At 42.0% G+C, this 16,959-nt stretch overlaps 1 protein-coding gene across 2 annotated transcripts; it reads left to right on the top strand.

The window, feature by feature from the left end:
* Nucleotides 1-877: 877 nt before the first annotated feature.
* traf7 (TNF receptor-associated factor 7) lies at nucleotides 878-16,413 on the top strand. 2 transcript variants are annotated; one of them, XM_037089247.1, is made up of 22 exons: nucleotides 878-1,029; nucleotides 2,767-2,938; nucleotides 3,076-3,133; nucleotides 3,268-3,356; nucleotides 3,645-3,761; nucleotides 3,918-4,010; nucleotides 5,125-5,158; nucleotides 5,457-5,679; nucleotides 5,774-5,908; nucleotides 6,129-6,224; nucleotides 6,449-6,570; nucleotides 6,892-6,965; nucleotides 7,124-7,172; nucleotides 7,544-7,671; nucleotides 8,194-8,276; nucleotides 8,389-8,428; nucleotides 8,545-8,661; nucleotides 9,772-9,894; nucleotides 12,351-12,470; nucleotides 12,856-12,987; nucleotides 13,130-13,249; nucleotides 13,528-16,413. In XM_037089247.1, exons 2-22 carry the CDS (start codon nucleotides 2,825-2,827, stop codon nucleotides 13,540-13,542), a joined length of 2,082 nt encoding a protein of 693 aa, XP_036945142.1. In that variant the 5' UTR covers nucleotides 878-1,029; nucleotides 2,767-2,824; the 3' UTR covers nucleotides 13,543-16,413. The 2 variants fall into 2 exon arrangements, with proteins under 2 accessions (XP_036945142.1, XP_036945140.1); XM_037089245.1 differs by having other exon boundaries at nucleotides 3,265-3,356.
* Nucleotides 16,414-16,959: the final 546 nt, after the last annotated feature.

Here is a 16,959-nt window from a genome sequence, read left to right as displayed (position 1 = left end):
CTCACGTCATGGAGCATCTTTCATCACCTGAGGGCTGAAATGTATATCTTCAACCACTACACAGCAAGTCATGTTGGCATACTTTATTACATGGACATGCCATCAGTGTCAACACACAGTGAACTCAAGCTTCACAGGCGAGTATCTTGCAACCCATCACTCTCTTCACACCCTCATCCTTTCAGTGTACTTGCATTGTATGGTCTTTAACTCATTTGTTCCATTCATTATTAATTGGTTAGTAATATCACATGAAAAGTCTTGCTCCATCAGTGCAAGTTTTGATTTGTCCTTGTTTGTTTTGTTGGTAAAGGAGGTTGCTCTTTCTATCTACAATGTACAATAGACTTGTGCATGGTTATATTATTGTGTCATTTGTTTAGCCTGTGAATGCAGCCCTTATATATATATATATATATATATATATATATATATATATATATATATATATATATATATATATATATATATATATATATATATATGAAACTGAAACTGAGTAGATAATTGTTGGTTTATTTTACACTATACCACCTTCCTGTATAGAATGACAGTGCGCATATAGTCAAGCATCCCTCTGGTATGATAATAATGTATTTTTCCCATGTAGCCGCACGTCTCTCTTCAGTCTCTCCCTACATCACGCCACCGTGCACGTGTATTCACCGTAAAACGTGATGGTGGCTGTCGCATGATGGTTCGGTCTCCACGAGAACCAATAACGACGCGGAACCGGTGCAGATGTGGATGTGTTTGGGAAGAGTGCGCTTTGCAGTTGGTTTGCGGAGTATACTGACAGCACCGAGTCCAATGGCTGCTCCGCGAAGTGGATTGTGGGTGGCGTAGTGCGACAGCGGAGAGAACCATACTCGTCACGCGACAGCGGTGCGCCCGCTCCTACATGTCCCGCAATGCACTGCGGCATCCGAGCTGTGTGTATGCGAGGCAGAGAGAGAGCGAGAGATAGAGAGAGGGGAAGATTTGGGAATTCGTCTGCAGACTTGAGGCTACGCTGTTACGATAATGATGGTAAGTCCACAAACTAAAACCAAGCTATTATTAAATAATTGTCGTACTCGCTATTAAATAAAGCAGACTCTCCGTTGGTTGTTAGCCGAGTTTGACGAACGCAGTTAGCAGCAGTGATTGCTAACAGAAAATGTAACATTAGCTAACTTAAGCTAACAAACAAGCCACTTTAGCTAGCTAGCTAATTATCGCAGTTTTAAATGGTTGTCGACAAGATGACGTTTGATAAGAAACTGCAACATGAGCTGTCGCGTATGATAGCTAACACGCGCACAACTGTTCTACTCTTCTGTTTTCGGCCTTTGAACATTTAGCTAGCTAGCTGTCAGTCTTCAACTTTGCTCCGCTGTGTGTTCCGCCCCCCTTTTTTTGGGTGTCGAGGCTCCTCTTTACGGGAATCTCCTGGCTCCTGAAAAAAGACAGTGACGGGGGTTGCGGCGGATTAGAGGTCCTGGCTAGTTTCATCGGCCGATTCTGCAGCTTATTACCATATGAACTGACAGTCCGCATACCTTTCTGTTTAAATCACTATCTAGTTGAACGGGTCACTGGTTTTTGGCTGTCACTTCTCCCTCTCGCCTTTGTCTGCGTGTTGCTCCCTCCCTCTCAGCCTGTATGTTTGAGGGTTTGCAGATGCTGGTCACTTTTTCACTGTTCCCGTCATTAAATTGTTGATAAGGCCTGGCGTCAGTGCTGCTTTCAGTAAGACAGCTGTTATGTGGTTTTTCCTGCTGCCTCAGCTGTGTGTATGTCTCAGGAGGAGGATTTCTGACCTCAGCAGTGCATTCCTGTGTAATGCAAAGATAGTTTCACTTGTGCAGTGTTCTGTACACTTTTTCAAATGCCTCTTAAAAAAAAAAAAAAGACTTCTGCAAATTTAAACTTCCTCTTTTCAGCTGAGACTGCCGACTAAGTTTTGCATTTAACATGCAAAAGGAAACAGTCATATTGAGCAAAACCAAACTTAAAGCAATGTTATAACATGTTTACTTACTTTGAAGAGAAATAAAGGCTTCATGATATGGTAAAAAAAAACAAAACATGTTCACGTTGAGTGGAATGATCATTTCAGAACACAGATACAATATTGATATAAAAACATCCTTTAACACTATCATGGATGGACAACATCTATTCAGAATTTGAGGGAAACATATACCACTGCCAGTGGACATATTTGTTCCTTACTGGTAAATTACAGACTGACTGACTGAGTGGCTGAACTTTAAACTTCCTGTGTTCAGCCATTGCTGATTGAACGTGTGCTCAGAGCTTGGACGCTTTTCACGAACTATGGAAAACAATCCAGGCATGCAAACTATAGCATGAAACAATCTTCCTTGCTGGAATGACTAAAGTGGAATAGATTTGTTTGAGTGTTTTGTTGTGCCTGAAGCTACTAAAGTAGGTCAAAGTCGTCTGATAAACAACATGAACTCCACTGTACAAGTTCCATGATCTGCTACTGCGCCTTAAGTAGCTTTAAGCAGTATTTTGGCAACTGGCAGACATCAGTATTTCTTTTGCCAACTGTGGGTGTGTTTGTTCTCTGTCTCTGTTAAACCATAAAGCCTACTTATGGCTGAGGCTGACAATATGTATTTGATCTGATTTCATCCAGGCTCCTGTAGTGCTGCTCAAATCAAATCAAATCATGAAATGTATTATTTTTGCACTGTGTGGCACAACATTCATCCTGACCTCTCTGCCCCCCAATATCCTTTCTCATGTACCTAGGCCTAGCAGCCCTGCTAGCTGCTAGTATTTCCTCGTGCGTCTGTTTGCGTTTTGGGTTATGAGCAGCGGAAAGACGCCACGCAGCAACAGATACTCCGGAGAAGCAGCACCAGGCACCACAGCAACCACCCCCAGCAGCCCCTCCACCCCACCAGCTGACTCCAGCAGTGGGGTAAGAACCACTACAGTCATGAAGAGAGATTTTATTGAAATCCCTATATTCTAGCTGTGGTGCGTGACATGTTCTGTCTGGAATTGTTCTTTTTATTTAAATAAAGTGAGGCTTAAAGTCTCCTTTCTCATCTGCAGAGCAAGATGGAGGCCTCATTTGGCCCGACTTTCTCAGCCGTAGCTGCTGGAACTAAAGGTGATACACATATAATCTTGCACCTTACAAGTGTTTTTAGTTTATCTGCATTTTTGTTACTTCCCCTTGCTTGATAGTCACTAAAACACTCCATTATTTTCGTATTTATATTTATTAATGTATGTTTTCAGCAGAAGCGTCCAGCAGCTATAAACAGCACAGAAGAACTCCCTCCTCCTCTAGCACTCTCACCTACTCTCCCAGGGATGATGACGATGGGATGGTAAACTCTCTCACACACACATATCCTTTTACTTTTAATGTTTTTTTCAGCTCCGTCTAATAAATTCAAAATCTCAAACTCATTACCATTTATAATGAAGCTTACTGAAGCAGACTATTCAAAAATAAACCTGTTATGGGTTAATGACTCTCAAACCTCACATTTTATCATCAGTTTTGTGTGAACTATGATTATGGAACTTGTGTACAGGATCCCAATACCATGGTACTATTGATGTATGAATAGCACATAACATTTCCTCTCCACTGCTTCCTCCCATCTCCTCAGCCCCCTATTGGGACTCCTCGGAGGTCTGATTCAGCCATCTCAGTCCGATCACTCCATTCAGAGTCCAACATGTCTCTGCGCTCTACATTCTCTCTACATGAAGAGGAGGAGGACACGGTATGAAGCCTAACACAAACGTTTACAAACAGTATGTCAGGAAACTTATGCTCACAAACAAGTAAACGTCAAAGCACAGTGGCAAATTAGTTTAGGAGCTGAAACCACTACACATTCTGAGCAAATAAAGAAATTAACGCGTGTGTTTATGTATAGGAGCCCCAGGTTTTTGCTGAACAGCCGTCGGTGAAACTGTGCTGCCAGTTGTGCTGTAATGTTTTCAAGGACCCCGTCATTACCACATGTGGGGTGAGTTGAATTTGGTCCTTTCCAGCCTTTCCTTCCTCCGTCCGTCATCCTCAAACACTCTGCTGACTCTCTCTGAAGTTTTAATTCCTAGTTTCTCAATTGAGATTTGCATAAATATGTGATATTTTCCTAAAAAGGCTGTGATTGATGATGCATCATAAGTAAATTATAATTGACAGTTTGCTAAACCCCCTCCCCTGAGTGGCAGTTTTCCAATCATAGCTTAGTAACTGTCACTAGGCACGACAGGCACCTCGAGTTTTGGATCTCACAATGCCGAGGCGGTGTTCATGGGGTTGTAGTGTGAGAGATACATTGCATATTACCTGTTTGGATTTGTATTCTTTACCCTCTACAAAGACACAAATACTAGAGCAAAAGTTTGTATAGTATATCTGTCTGCACTAAGGTCAGCTACAATAGTTAGCATGTCCAGCTAACTAGCGCACTTTTTAAATTGGCAACTCAGTGTTATTCCGAGACCAGCAGCATTCACTATTGTGTGAAGTCACAGCCGATGCTTAATAAAAGTACCGTCTTGTCTGTTATGTAGTATTTCTATACCTCATGGGAGCCGCTCCTGGTTGCTGTTGTGTCACAGAGACTAAAGTTGGCTACATTCCTATAACTCCAGCCAAATGTCTTATCCCAGATAGCGTAACATTCACCAAAACACACCAATTAGTCCTTATCTTGAATCTATCCTATCTTGTCCTTTTATATGGATCATCAATTGGTTAGGATTTCTGGGACGTGTGTGTAGATGTTGGTTAATGTCATCAGGAACAGATTTAAGACCTTTTCACAGGATTGTTGTTTTAAAATATGTCAGCTGGAAGCATTAGAATGTCAGCATAAGACAGCATTTTCAGTTTACTAAGAAGCTAATCTTCGATTATAAAATTAATAGCAAAAAAACTGTAAGCAACAGGTGTCAGTACAGCCAATGAAATCACCAATTGCCGGAAATGAGAAGCCTCCTTTTCATCAGCTGCTTACAGCAGAAAGCCTGACAGGCAAAGTAAAGTGGGGCTTAGTGAATGGTCATTTGTGTTAAAACAAACAACACAAATGTTGAACATTTTATGATGATCTGTTTTTCCTCTCTCCTCAGCATACCTTCTGCAGACGATGTGCCTTGACTTCAGGTAAGAGTTAAATGTGTCGGTGAGAGTAAGAGACCTACATCATGATGGACAGTGTTACTTGTCAAACACAGATGGCATCAATACCTAGGGCTAAAGGTTGTGGTAAAGAAAATTATATTCAATTATAGTAATAAAGATAAATGCTTTAGCAGACAGGCGTCAAAATGCTCCATTCATAATAGTGATTGACTGTGCAGCCCTACTAATAACATTAATTATATCTATATTGCATTTAAATGTTATAGCACTGTGGCTGTAGTTTATTATAACCATCTGATCACATTTGTTCTCCTCACAGACAAGTGCCCAGTGGATGCGGCTAAGCTAACAGTTGTAGTGAACAACATCGCGGTAGCCGAGCAGATTGGAGAGCTGTTCATTCATTGTAAATACGGCTGCAGGGCCACAGGCAGTGCAGCAGCAGGGGCTGCAGCCCCCACCTCCACAGTGGCTGGGAAACCTGGAGCATACGAGGTGGACCCACTGGGCTGCCCGTTCACTATCAAATTGTCTGCACGCAAGTAAGGACTATAGAGCATTCATAGGACATTGTTCTTCCACTGCTTCCCTTTTAAACAGCAGCAACACATTAAATCTGCTCTCCTCACGCTGCAGAGAACATGAGGTCAGTTGTGACTACAGACCAGTCCGCTGCCCCAACAACCCCTCCTGCCCCCCACTGCTCACCATGAACCTGGAGGCTCACCTTAAAGAGTGTGAGCACATCAAGTGTCCACACTCCAAATATGGGTAAGTCCTAGTAGCACACAAATGTGTTTATGTGCTGACACATTAACCATCTCCCATTTCTTGTAAAGTCTTATACTGATTTGTTATACATTTGCAATCCATCTTTTTGTTTTGTTCATTTTTTCATCTACTGTGTCTCATAATGTCCCTCTCTGTCTTTTATTCATATAACACACTTCTCTAGCTTCCACTAACCTGCCTCTCCTCTCCTCCCCAACAGCTGTACATTCATTGGTAATCAAGACACATATGAAACACACCTGGAGGTGTGTAAATTTGAGGGTCTGAAGGAGTTTCTGCAGCAGACTGATGACAGGTGGGAAGACATGCTCAAACTGTACAGATCACAGGTGGAGCTATTGATTATAACAAATATATCATCAAAACATTTGTCACATTGATTGGTTTCAGTCTGTGAAGTATTTAGCCTATTTTTCACAATTCTAATGACTGTTTAAACTTAATTAAATACCTCCTGAATATAGTAAACATATTATTGTCTCCTGCTCTGCTCATCTATGAAGTCTCTGATCCCTGTAGGTTCCATGAGATGCAGCTGACTCTGGCCCAAAAGGACCAAGACATTGCCTTCCTTCGCTCCATGTTAGGCAAACTGTCTGAGAAGTTAGATCAGCTAGAGAAGAACCTGGAGCTAAAGTTTGGTAAGATGGTTTTACCTACATATTCTACCAAGTGAATAAATTCCTATTGACAACATTAGTGTGACTGTGTTTATCACATGGGAATGTGTACTGTGGGGGTTGCGTTGGTGCATTCCTAATTCCCCGTTTTCATCAGATCACGTTTCAGCCTTGCCCTGCACTGCAAGCATGATTTTAAGACCACACAGCAGCTGATGGATAAATATTGACAGAAATTATTGACTGAGAGAGTTTAATGACACTAATTGGCCACCTTGTTTAAGCACATCATTCTTACTATGTTTTTAGTTGTTGTTAACTTTGCCCGTGTGTGTTTTTTAGATGTGCTCGATGAGAACCAGAGTAAACTCAGCGAGGACCTAATGGAATTTCGTCGAGATGCCTCCATGCTTAACGTAAGTGTGTCTGTGCACCTATCAGAGAGACAGAGACAAGGGTACATGTGAGAATAAACGTTTGAATCAGGTGGACAGAGTAACACTATTGGAGTCACTTCAGATTCATTCACTTACAAGTGAACAAATACCAAATTTTCTTGTCTCTGTCTCTGCAGGATGAGTTGTCCCACATCAATGCGAGGCTCAACATGGGAATCCTGGGCTGTAAGTATCTGCTTTGTCTGTCTTCCTTTTTAAGACCACTATTCCTTTGTTATTCCCCACCTCTCTCAGAGGAGGAAAACACTTGACATGTCAGGTTTTTAATGTTGTAATCATTACAGTTCTGTTGATTTGAAATGGAATGTAAATCCCTGACTATCTTCTCTGGCAATTCATTCCTCTTCCCCCTTGCTCCCACTCGCTCCCACTCACTCCCCTCACCAACCAGCCTGTCTCTTCCTTTCTCCTTTTCCTATCTACATCCCTGTCCCTTTTATAATTCTCTCACTCCAGCTTCAGTTATAGTCCTCTTTTGTTTAGTTTCCAATGAAAAGTACCTATCCAGTCTGACCCGTCTCTGTGCCTGTGTGTAGCATACGACCCCCAGCAGATCTTCAAGTGTAAGGGCACATTTGTTGGCCACCAGGGTCCCGTTTGGTGTCTGTGTGTCTACTCCACCGGGGACCTGCTCTTCTCCGGATCCTCAGATAAGACTATCAAGGTAACATCAACACACTCAAGTACACAAAACAAATAAAAGATCCACATTAGCACTGTGTAAAAATACATTACGAAAAATCATCCTCCAGATTTTATTTTCTTGACACCCACTGTTGATGCAGCAGAGGTCCTTAAAACATGGTGTAGAACTCAAACTGAACTATATAGATTTTATTTTCCATGAAGGACCTGTAGCTACACGCCTACACCAACACAGCCCCTAATGGTCTGTTTTTTTCTTTTTCGGCGCAGTACTATTTTTGATCTGAACACAGCCATCCCCCATGTACTTCCATAGAGATTCTGATAACTTCCACCCACAACCTTGTTTTGTATAGGAGATCTGGAGTCAAGATTTGTTCTAATGCCAATAAAGTTACTCAAACGTTAGAAAACATTGTTGGACATGAAATGCAAAAAAGTTACACATAAACAAAAGTATTTATGGTATGTATTTTCTACAAGTTGAGGTATTTATTTTGCCCTTTAGTAATATGTCAATCATTGTCCCTTCTCCCCTCAGGTATGGGACACCTGCACCACCTACAAGTGTCAGAAGACCCTCGAGGGTCACGATGGCATCGTACTGGCGCTGTGTATCCAGGGGTAATAAAATGCACACATGCACAAGAACAACACATTCTGTGACGTGCATGTAAAGCTGGGAATGACTGGCCTTCCCCCAGACCATGACTCAGTATCTTTTTTGTTTCCATAGAAACAAGCTATACAGTGGCTCTGCTGACTGCACCATCATTGTGAGTTACATGCATCTCCCTGCTTCCTCCTGTAAGGGCAACCTTGTACACTTTTAATTGTGAGCATCTATACAAGTTGTGTTTTTGTCTTTCTGTTGTGTGTTGCTGCTGTGCAGGTGTGGGACATCCAGACCCTGCAGAAAGTCAATACTATCCGTGCCCATGACAACCCTGTATGCACACTGGTCTCCTCCCACAACATGTTGTTCAGCGGCTCACTCAAGGCCATTAAGGTACAGTTGTGTAGATGATATATTCCAGTATGTGTTGTGCCATATCATCCTAAAATCAGTTTATTTTCCACTGAAGTCAAGGTTTGTTTAAACTGCATCATTACACCAATAAGATCTTGCATATAGAGATCTTTTTATACATCATTAATTAAATAAAAATATATACAGGGTCAAAAATGACACCAAGGTGAGAAAATAAACTACACAGCCATCCCATCAGCCAAGACAAGACAAGACATTTCAAAATAAATGTATGTGTGTAGCTGGTTCAACAGTTATCATGAAAACTAATGGCTTTGATTCATTTTGGCTTGTGATAATTTGCAACCTCAGCGCAATGGAAGTAGACACTATGGTTGATATCATATGGTTACAAATATCAACTCATTGTAACATGTACAGAAGAGAACAGGACCCAAGACTGACTCCACTGAGTCAGTGGAGATAAGAAAGTGGTCTGTGGTTGCTGAGCATTTGAGTCTGATTTCTTGACAGTGGTTTAATACTTGCTGTTGCTTGGCCCGACTTCACTGCTGAGATCAGTTATAAAGAAGAGTGTAAAGCTGTGGCTGAGAGGGGAGAGGGGGAGAGGCAGACAGTAAGAAGTGATGGCTGTAACCTTGTCTTTGATACTATGGTTACAAGTGAGTGAGAGAATTGATTGTGTGTGCGCGTGATGTCAGTCCTTTTACACAGGGACTTTCCTTTCTTACCCAACTCAACCCTGCCTCCTCCTCCTGTCACCCAGCGTCTCTCTATTTCAGCTCAGTGACATCATGCACTTTACTGAGTTCACTGCTGTCTGTTCACCCACAGCTTGGCTCCATGCACAGCATGTCTTAAAGTATGTGTGCTGACTATTTAAAAAGACAATGAAAGCACATTGTTATTACTCAAGCAATAATAGCAAAACACATTTTTTTTGCAGAAGAAAGTTTGCAATAGGAAAACTTTTGTGATACGAGTCAAACCAATGATGTTAGAGTAGTTTTGATCCTTTGTCCTTTTCATTAGGTCTTCTGTTTGTTTAGCTTGGTCGGTAAAGTTATTTATTTGTTTATTTATTCATTTTCATGAAGTGTTTTTGTGTGTTTGTGTATGTTTGTGTAGGTGTGGGATATTGTGGGCACGGAGCTGAAGCTGAAGAAGGAGCTGACCGGTCTCAATCACTGGGTTAGAGCTCTGGTGGCCTCCCAGAACCACCTGTACAGCGGCTCATATCAGACCATCAAGGTAGGTGGAGGGAAGGGTGGGGAGATACTAATGGTGTATACATGGACACACAGTTCAGACAAATTTTTTGTCTTTGATCTGAGGTTTCAAAAATCCAATGGTTGTGTCAGAACAAGCAATATTTCACCTTCATTAAATTAAATTACATTAATTCATTAATTTAAATTACTGGACTACTCTGCAGTGCAGCAACAACAGTGTTGAATTAAATGGAATGCTGGGCCTTGGCGGAGGTTTGCGCTCTCTTAAGTGCCAGTATAGTTTTTAACTGTGGCTGATGCAATGTGAGTATTTCGACTCAGATGCACTTAATCTAGTTTCAGTTTTGTCATGAGGTGCTACAGAATGTAGATTTATAAGTGTTGCGTTTGGCAGGGGTTCCAGATTGATCTGCCAGTGACAGATTTGAGTGGGATTTCGATGGTGGCTGTAGTTAATTTTGGAGACAGAGCATTAAAATAAAAAGCTGGAGGAAGGAAGAAGAAAAACGGAACATTTATACCGGTTTAGCCAAGTTGCCCAAAAATACAGCTCCACGTGGTTTACAGAATCATGGACCAATTCTTTGACCAGTCCCCTTGGTTGCTAAATAGGTTAGAATACAGGCCCTGCTCTGTGTGTGTGTGTGTGTGTGTCTGTGTGTGTGTGTGTGTCTGTGTGTGCGTGTTTGTGTGTGTGTGTGTGTGTGTGTGTGAGAGAGAGAGAGAGCAAGGGTTACCATGCAAAGCTTAACTGGTATGTGTTGTTTAGCTATGTTTTTAGATATCATGTGCGTCAGCATGACCCTGAACACAATATTGGTGGTGATGAGCTGTAAGTTCAGAAACCCTATTGCTGTTACTGTAAAGCTGCCTTTGCCTGTGTGTGTGTGTGTGTGTGTGTGTGTGTGTGTGTGTGTGTGTGTGTGTGTGTGTGTGTGTGTGTGTGTGTGTGTGTGTGTGTGTGTGTGTGTGTGTGTGTGTGTGCGCGGTGCAGAGAAAGCTGTTTGGATATATTGTGGTCAGTAATTGGATTCTGTCCTCTCTATATAAAAAGGACTTTGTGTCTCTGTCTGGCTGTCATCTTCATTCACTGCCTCACTGTTGAAAGTACTCTGTGTGCCTGCATGTTCATCTCTGTCTGCCTCTGTGTGTGTGTGTGTGTGTGTGTGTGTGTGTGTGTGTGTGTGTGTGTGTGTGTGTGTGTGTGTGTGTGTGTGTGTGTGTGTCTCCGCTGTCGTGCTAGAGTTGGTCACTAATGAATACCTCAGGGACGCTGCAGACAGATAAAGAGAAGGAGCAAAATGACAGCAAAGAGAGAGGCACTGGTTTTGGGAATGGGGGGAGAATGAAAAATGAGAAAAGAGAGATGAAAGGACAGATAAAGTCTTTTTTGCAGCGCTCATAAGCAGAGGAGTTAGTCTCTAGCCAGTGCTTAGCTGCAGAAGTCATTTAGAAAACGTTTCACTGCAGAAAATGCTGCGACAAATGTTGCCAGTATTCAATGAAAACCATCCCTTTGAACATTTTGGCAATTAAAGTACTGACACAGAGAAGATACAAGTTCCTTGAAAATAGTTTGCACTGATGTCTTCTCTGAAATGAGGAATGTAGAATTCTTTGTGTTTTTGTATTAAATGTCTGATGAGGTGGACTGATTAGCTTGCTTGTAAACTGCGGCTACCACCGTGCTGTTACAAAAATAGTTGGCACTTAAATTCCCTTTAATTAATCAGACTACCAAGGATTATCAGTTGTTAAATTAGCATTCATTGGATAGTATAAAATAGAGAGACAGGGAGATGCCTTGACAGAGCTCAGAGGCTGGATTTGAAGCCAAAATGCTACATTTTTATGGTGTGTAATTTTGGAATTTACCCTCAGACCAACAATATATTCATTTCAGCGAGACGGGTGAGGTGTTGGAATAAAGGGCTCCGGGAAAAAAACCCAAAAAAAAACCAACCATAAACAGAGGTACTAGGTCATCCAACCAAAAGGATCATACCAGCTGGATTATTTTAAACCTGCCAGTGTTTCAATGCTCACAGTGATGTTTGCGTGCAGAGCTGAGTTGATTAAAGCTTCAGAACAGTGATGACCATAAAGACATTTGTGAGGCCTTATATGTGTGCATGTGCGTTTCTGTGTGTGTGCATGAGAGAGACAGTCGGACACAGATAATCTGTGCAGTATATCTCCTCTGTCTCCGCTGCATTTCATGGCCTGTTTTCAGCACTGCATTGCGATTGGCCAGCTGGACTCAGTCGAAACAGCTATCGCTCCACTGTGTGTTGCCATGGAGATGAAACTTGACAACTTGCAGCTGTTGAGCAACTCACTTTTTCCACTGCTGAAAACTTGTGTATTTATGCCTTTGTCCCTTCCCATCTGTAAAAAGTTACTTTTTTTCAACCCAACAGCCCTCTCTGACTCTCTGACTCTCTGACTCTCTGACTCTCTCCCTCTCTCTGTCAGATTTGGGACATCCGGTCTCTGGAGTGTGTTCACGTCCTGCAGACCAGCGGGGGCAGCGTCTACTCCATCGCCGTCACCAACCACCACATCGTCTGTGGCACTTATGAAAACCTCATTCATGTAAGAGGATTTGCACACACACACAGGACTGAGTACACACCTTTTTGTTTTTTGATTCCCACTTTTCTTTTTTTCATTCCTGCCTCATGAGCGAAACCACAATATGTCTCGCCCTCTCTTGCAAGGCATGAGGTCGTTTCTGGCTTGACCGTTGTTTTTTTAAATTTCCCTTTTTCATGCCCATTTCAGGCTTCAGATCAGGCACTATAAAGCCAGGGTGGAATGCACTCAAGACACTAACGCCAGACTAAGATCTGATGGAGACTTAATGAGGATTTAGCCGCCGCTTACTTCCACCAAGATTCTTCCTCTGACACAGACCTGTGATGCTGGTGTTTCAATGATGATTATTACAGTAACGAAGGTGTTTGTGTCGTCTCTGTAGGTGTGGGACATTGAGTCCAAAGAGCAGGTGCGGACTCTGACAGGCCACGTGGGAACAGTTTATGCTCTCGCCGTCATCTCCACCCCTGATCAGACCAAAGTGTTCAGCGCCTCCTACGACCGCTCACTTCGGGTGAGGACACGCAGTGTGTCTGTTTCTGTGTGTGTGCATGTCTTGTAGGAATGATAGATAATGTGTTTTGGATGAATAGGGATCTTCACTGGGATACGTCCAGAAGGTAAAAGGTATATGTGTGTGTGCGTGTGTTTTCTAGGTGTGGAGCATGGACAACATGATCTGTACCCAGACCCTGCTGAGGCACCAGGGCAGTGTCACAGCTCTTGCTGTCTCCAGAGGACGCCTCTTCTCTGGAGCTGTCGACAGCACCGTCAAGGTACGACACATCACGTCTCCATCAGTTTCTCTCGCATCACTCATTACTGTGATGTTTACTGCTTTATCCATCCAGATTCTATAAGTGTTATGCATGTTAGATGTCTTTCCATTCATACTACAGTCTAAAGTTTAATTTATCCAACCACTGCTGGTTTTCAAAGAAGAAGAAGAATAAAAAAGGCCTTAAAGTGTCAACCAGCATTATTTAAAGCTCTCCTTCCCACAAACATGTGCCTTTATTGAGCTTCTGCAGTAAATTCTGTGTCTCTCTCTCAGGTGTGGACGTGCTAAGCTAACAGCTTGCTCTGCAGGAGTCCAGTCGACTTCACATGAGGCTATGAACGGTAACCTTTCCACATGATTTTCTCCTGCACAGCCGTTACCTTGGCTGTGATTAAAAACAGCCACAGACCAATAATAACCGCCACCTCACAAGCAAGCTGCATCGGAACTATTTTATATAAGAGTTGCTTTTACACTCCTGTAAACACACCCGGACACCTGGACCCCACCGTCGGGGTCGGGGCTCAGCTTGGGGTCACGCTTTCCTTAGTGACCTCATCAGCAGTGCATTATGGGGCAAAATAAGACAAGCTGCCTTACAGTTCGTCACTCTGCACCAAAACCGACGTTGACTGGACGCTGCCTCCCTGTAATCAGAGCAGGAAGCAGAGAGTTTGTTTTTTTTTAAACTCAAGATGGTCCTGCTTACTCCCTGTGGACACTCCTGCCATTCAAGAACTGTACTGATGATGCCTAATGCATACTGTTCAGATAAGTCAAAGGGCTGGTTTCACAAATGTTGAGTGACACCACACTCACTCCAAATGTATTTATGTTATCCCAGAATGTACCGGGACAAAGATGAGACAAACAATGTGGGATAAGATTGTTTAATCATCTGAAGTAGCAACAGTTTGTTATGTTATAATGTATGTAGACTTTATTGACTCTGGCCCAGAAGTCTTATTCTCACATTCTTTCATTTGCTGATCTGATTTTCAAAGACATACTGTGGATCTCTGTGACCTACTCTTACAGAGAACTCCTTTATAACAACTCCAAACATTTTTATTCGACTCTCAACTTCAACTTGAGTCTGCAGCATGTAAGAAGTTTGCTCAACATTTTTTTCAGACATTGGGTCAGGGCTCCAGCGTCCTATTGTCTCAGGTGTGATAATAAATGTGTTTGGGATAAACATAGATCTTCACTGGGACACCTCTAGGATGAAACAACTTCTGTACCTAGGTTTGTATAACTGAACCGAGCACTGACTACACAGGAGTGCGTCCTCATTCATGCTGTAACTACAGTTACTATTATTATTATTATTATTATTATTATTATTATTATTATTATTATTATTATTATTATTATTATTATTATTACTGGCTGGGTACTCAGACAAGACCTATGTAAAATATGAAGCGTTAAAATCTGAAATGATGCTATGAACGGGGGAATGCATTCCTATTTATTCCCTGATGATGCTACGCTGAGAACAACAAATCCGTATTTGAAATAGGAAGAAGGGGAGCTAAAAGCTGTTAGCAGCGGAGAACCGAGGTGTTCTTGGCTTACGCAGCAAACAGTACAAAGAGCTAATAGAGCTGGCAGCTACACACACAGCAGGAGTTTCTGTTCAGGGGAGCATGTGTTAAACAGCGAGCAGCAGTTAAATGTGACAGAACAGCACATTTGCACTAAATAGGTGTAGTGAAGTACTTCATCTGAGTACATTTTGGAGGTAAAAGTACCTATAATGCTAATATATCTAACTAACAACTCCAGATCATTTTAACAATGTAAAAAAAACTTAAATCTTGATGGTTTAAATTTGCTTGAGGATGGTTAAATTGCTATTTCAGGACGATTCAGTTAAAAAGAAAGTGGTATTTCAGTCAGTTCATTTAAGACTGATGTGAAAGCTGCTAATCAGACTCTCGTTTGGGCCAAAGAAATGTACCGAGGCTGCATGTAAAAACACACAGGTGTACACTGCATCATCTAACATGAATGAGATTTCATTGAACATCTGAGTGGAGTGTCCCTGCACTCTCACCCAGCAAGTGTATTGATAATAACACTGGTCGAGTAGCATTACAAATGAACTGCAGTCTTTTCCTTAGCGGAGGCTGTCCGGAGGAAGAAGGTTTGTCTCTTTAACACCGCATTTCAGTTCTAGACGGAAAAAGTGTGCACGTCAGCGCGGACGGACGCAGGTGTAATAACACATTTCCTCTCCGCTTGTTCATTGTGGTGTCGCCCAGATGAGCTCTGTGAAACCAGCCTTTATAAACCACCTTTTTAATAAGTAAATAAGACTTTAAAGAGAATAACAGATCTATAGATTTCCTGAGTTTTTGTTTTTTCTTTTTGTATTAGTGCCATGATAGAGCTGTATTGAGAGCCACTCCACGGTTGTACAGTTGTGTAAAATAAGAGATAGTGCCGAGCCTGGACACGTGCCCATGAGAATGACTCACACTGGCCTAAATAACCGAGGGACAGGGAGAGAGGAAGACGGTCCGTGTGCATGCATGTGTTGCTGTGTATATGTGAGTGTGTCTCAATGAGTGCCATATGTGTGGATGAAGAGTGAGGAAAGACTGTAGCGAGGTGTCTCTTTCTTCCCTCTTCCTGTCCCCCCCCCCTCCGATCTCTAACCTCAGCTGGTTAGAATAAACATAACTTAATACTGATTGTTGTTCTATGACTGTAACACTCCACAGACCTGTAGTGAAGACAAACAGTCGATTGTGTGTAATTAACCTTAAAAAAAACCCTGGGGCAAAAGCAGAGAAAGTGCCACTGAGCTCAAGTAAAGTCCTGCTTTCCCTAAATGATGTTTCAGGACCCATATTGGGTTGAAAAATGACTAAATATGCCTGGGAGGGTAGTTTTGATTTCATGACATCATCTACATCCAAGTTTAGTCACATGGCCTAAGTTAAGTCTTCACAGATGTTCAGAAGTACTTTGCCTTCATTTCAAAGCAGACTTGGCCACTCCTCACTTCAGCCTTGGTGAGGAAGGGAGTGGGGACGAGAGGAAGTGTCTTCACTGGTCACAGTTTCAGATATTTCTTGTATACTTGTAATCATGTAAGCCTGAGTTGATCATTGATCAATAAAACTGTTGTACACTTTGAGAACTGTTGATCTGTGTTTTTGTTCCTGTGCTTTGGCTGCAGTTACAGGGTTATATGAAGCTGTAAACAGTGTTTGTGTGTGTGAATTTTGTATGCTAGCACCCTGGGGAGTCTGACCTGAACTGTATATCTAGCATCATGACAGTTTTAACATTAGATTTGAAAGTGCAATGCATGGTGAGTTAGATAAATGGTTATGATTACATAATGAATATACATTAAATGAGCACAAAACCTCTGTTCTATCAAAACATATTTGGGCAGACAGTAAAAAAACAGTTTTTGAACAAATAGAGGGTATAAGCCTATATTTGGCCTATAAGTCATGTGATGGAGACCACAAGATGTTGTCAAAAGGAAAATAAAGAGTACAGTAGGATATGTAACATTTCTGCATTAAAACATCTGGACGTCTGGTCTGTATGCTGTTGAGTACTTACATTCCCTCAGTGTTTCAAACTGTTTAAACCAAGAACAATCCATACAATTATTCAAGTTAATTGTGTGTTTCATTTGGTCGCCTGTCACACTAACTTTCGGGGGGAAACACCAGA

This window comes from Acanthopagrus latus, chromosome 23, assembly GCF_904848185.1.
Source record: "Acanthopagrus latus isolate v.2019 chromosome 23, fAcaLat1.1, whole genome shotgun sequence".
NCBI lineage: Eukaryota > Metazoa > Chordata > Actinopteri > Spariformes > Sparidae > Acanthopagrus > Acanthopagrus latus.
Note: the sequence above shows the minus strand (reverse complement) of the source record. Positions and strands in the feature narration are given on the sequence as shown.

Bases quoted from the DNA above. Each gene is read 5' to 3' on its own strand.
- traf7 (XM_037089245.1), top strand. From the start codon at position 2,825: ATGAGCAGCGGAAAGACGCCACGCAGCAACAGATACTCCGGAGAAGCA. The intron at 6,966-7,123 runs GTAAGTGTGTCT...CTGTCTCTGCAG, and splicing joins GAGATGCCTCCATGCTTAAC to GATGAGTTGTCCCACATCAA. The intron at 8,277-8,388 runs GTAATAAAATGC...TTGTTTCCATAG, and splicing joins CTGGCGCTGTGTATCCAGGG to AAACAAGCTATACAGTGGCT.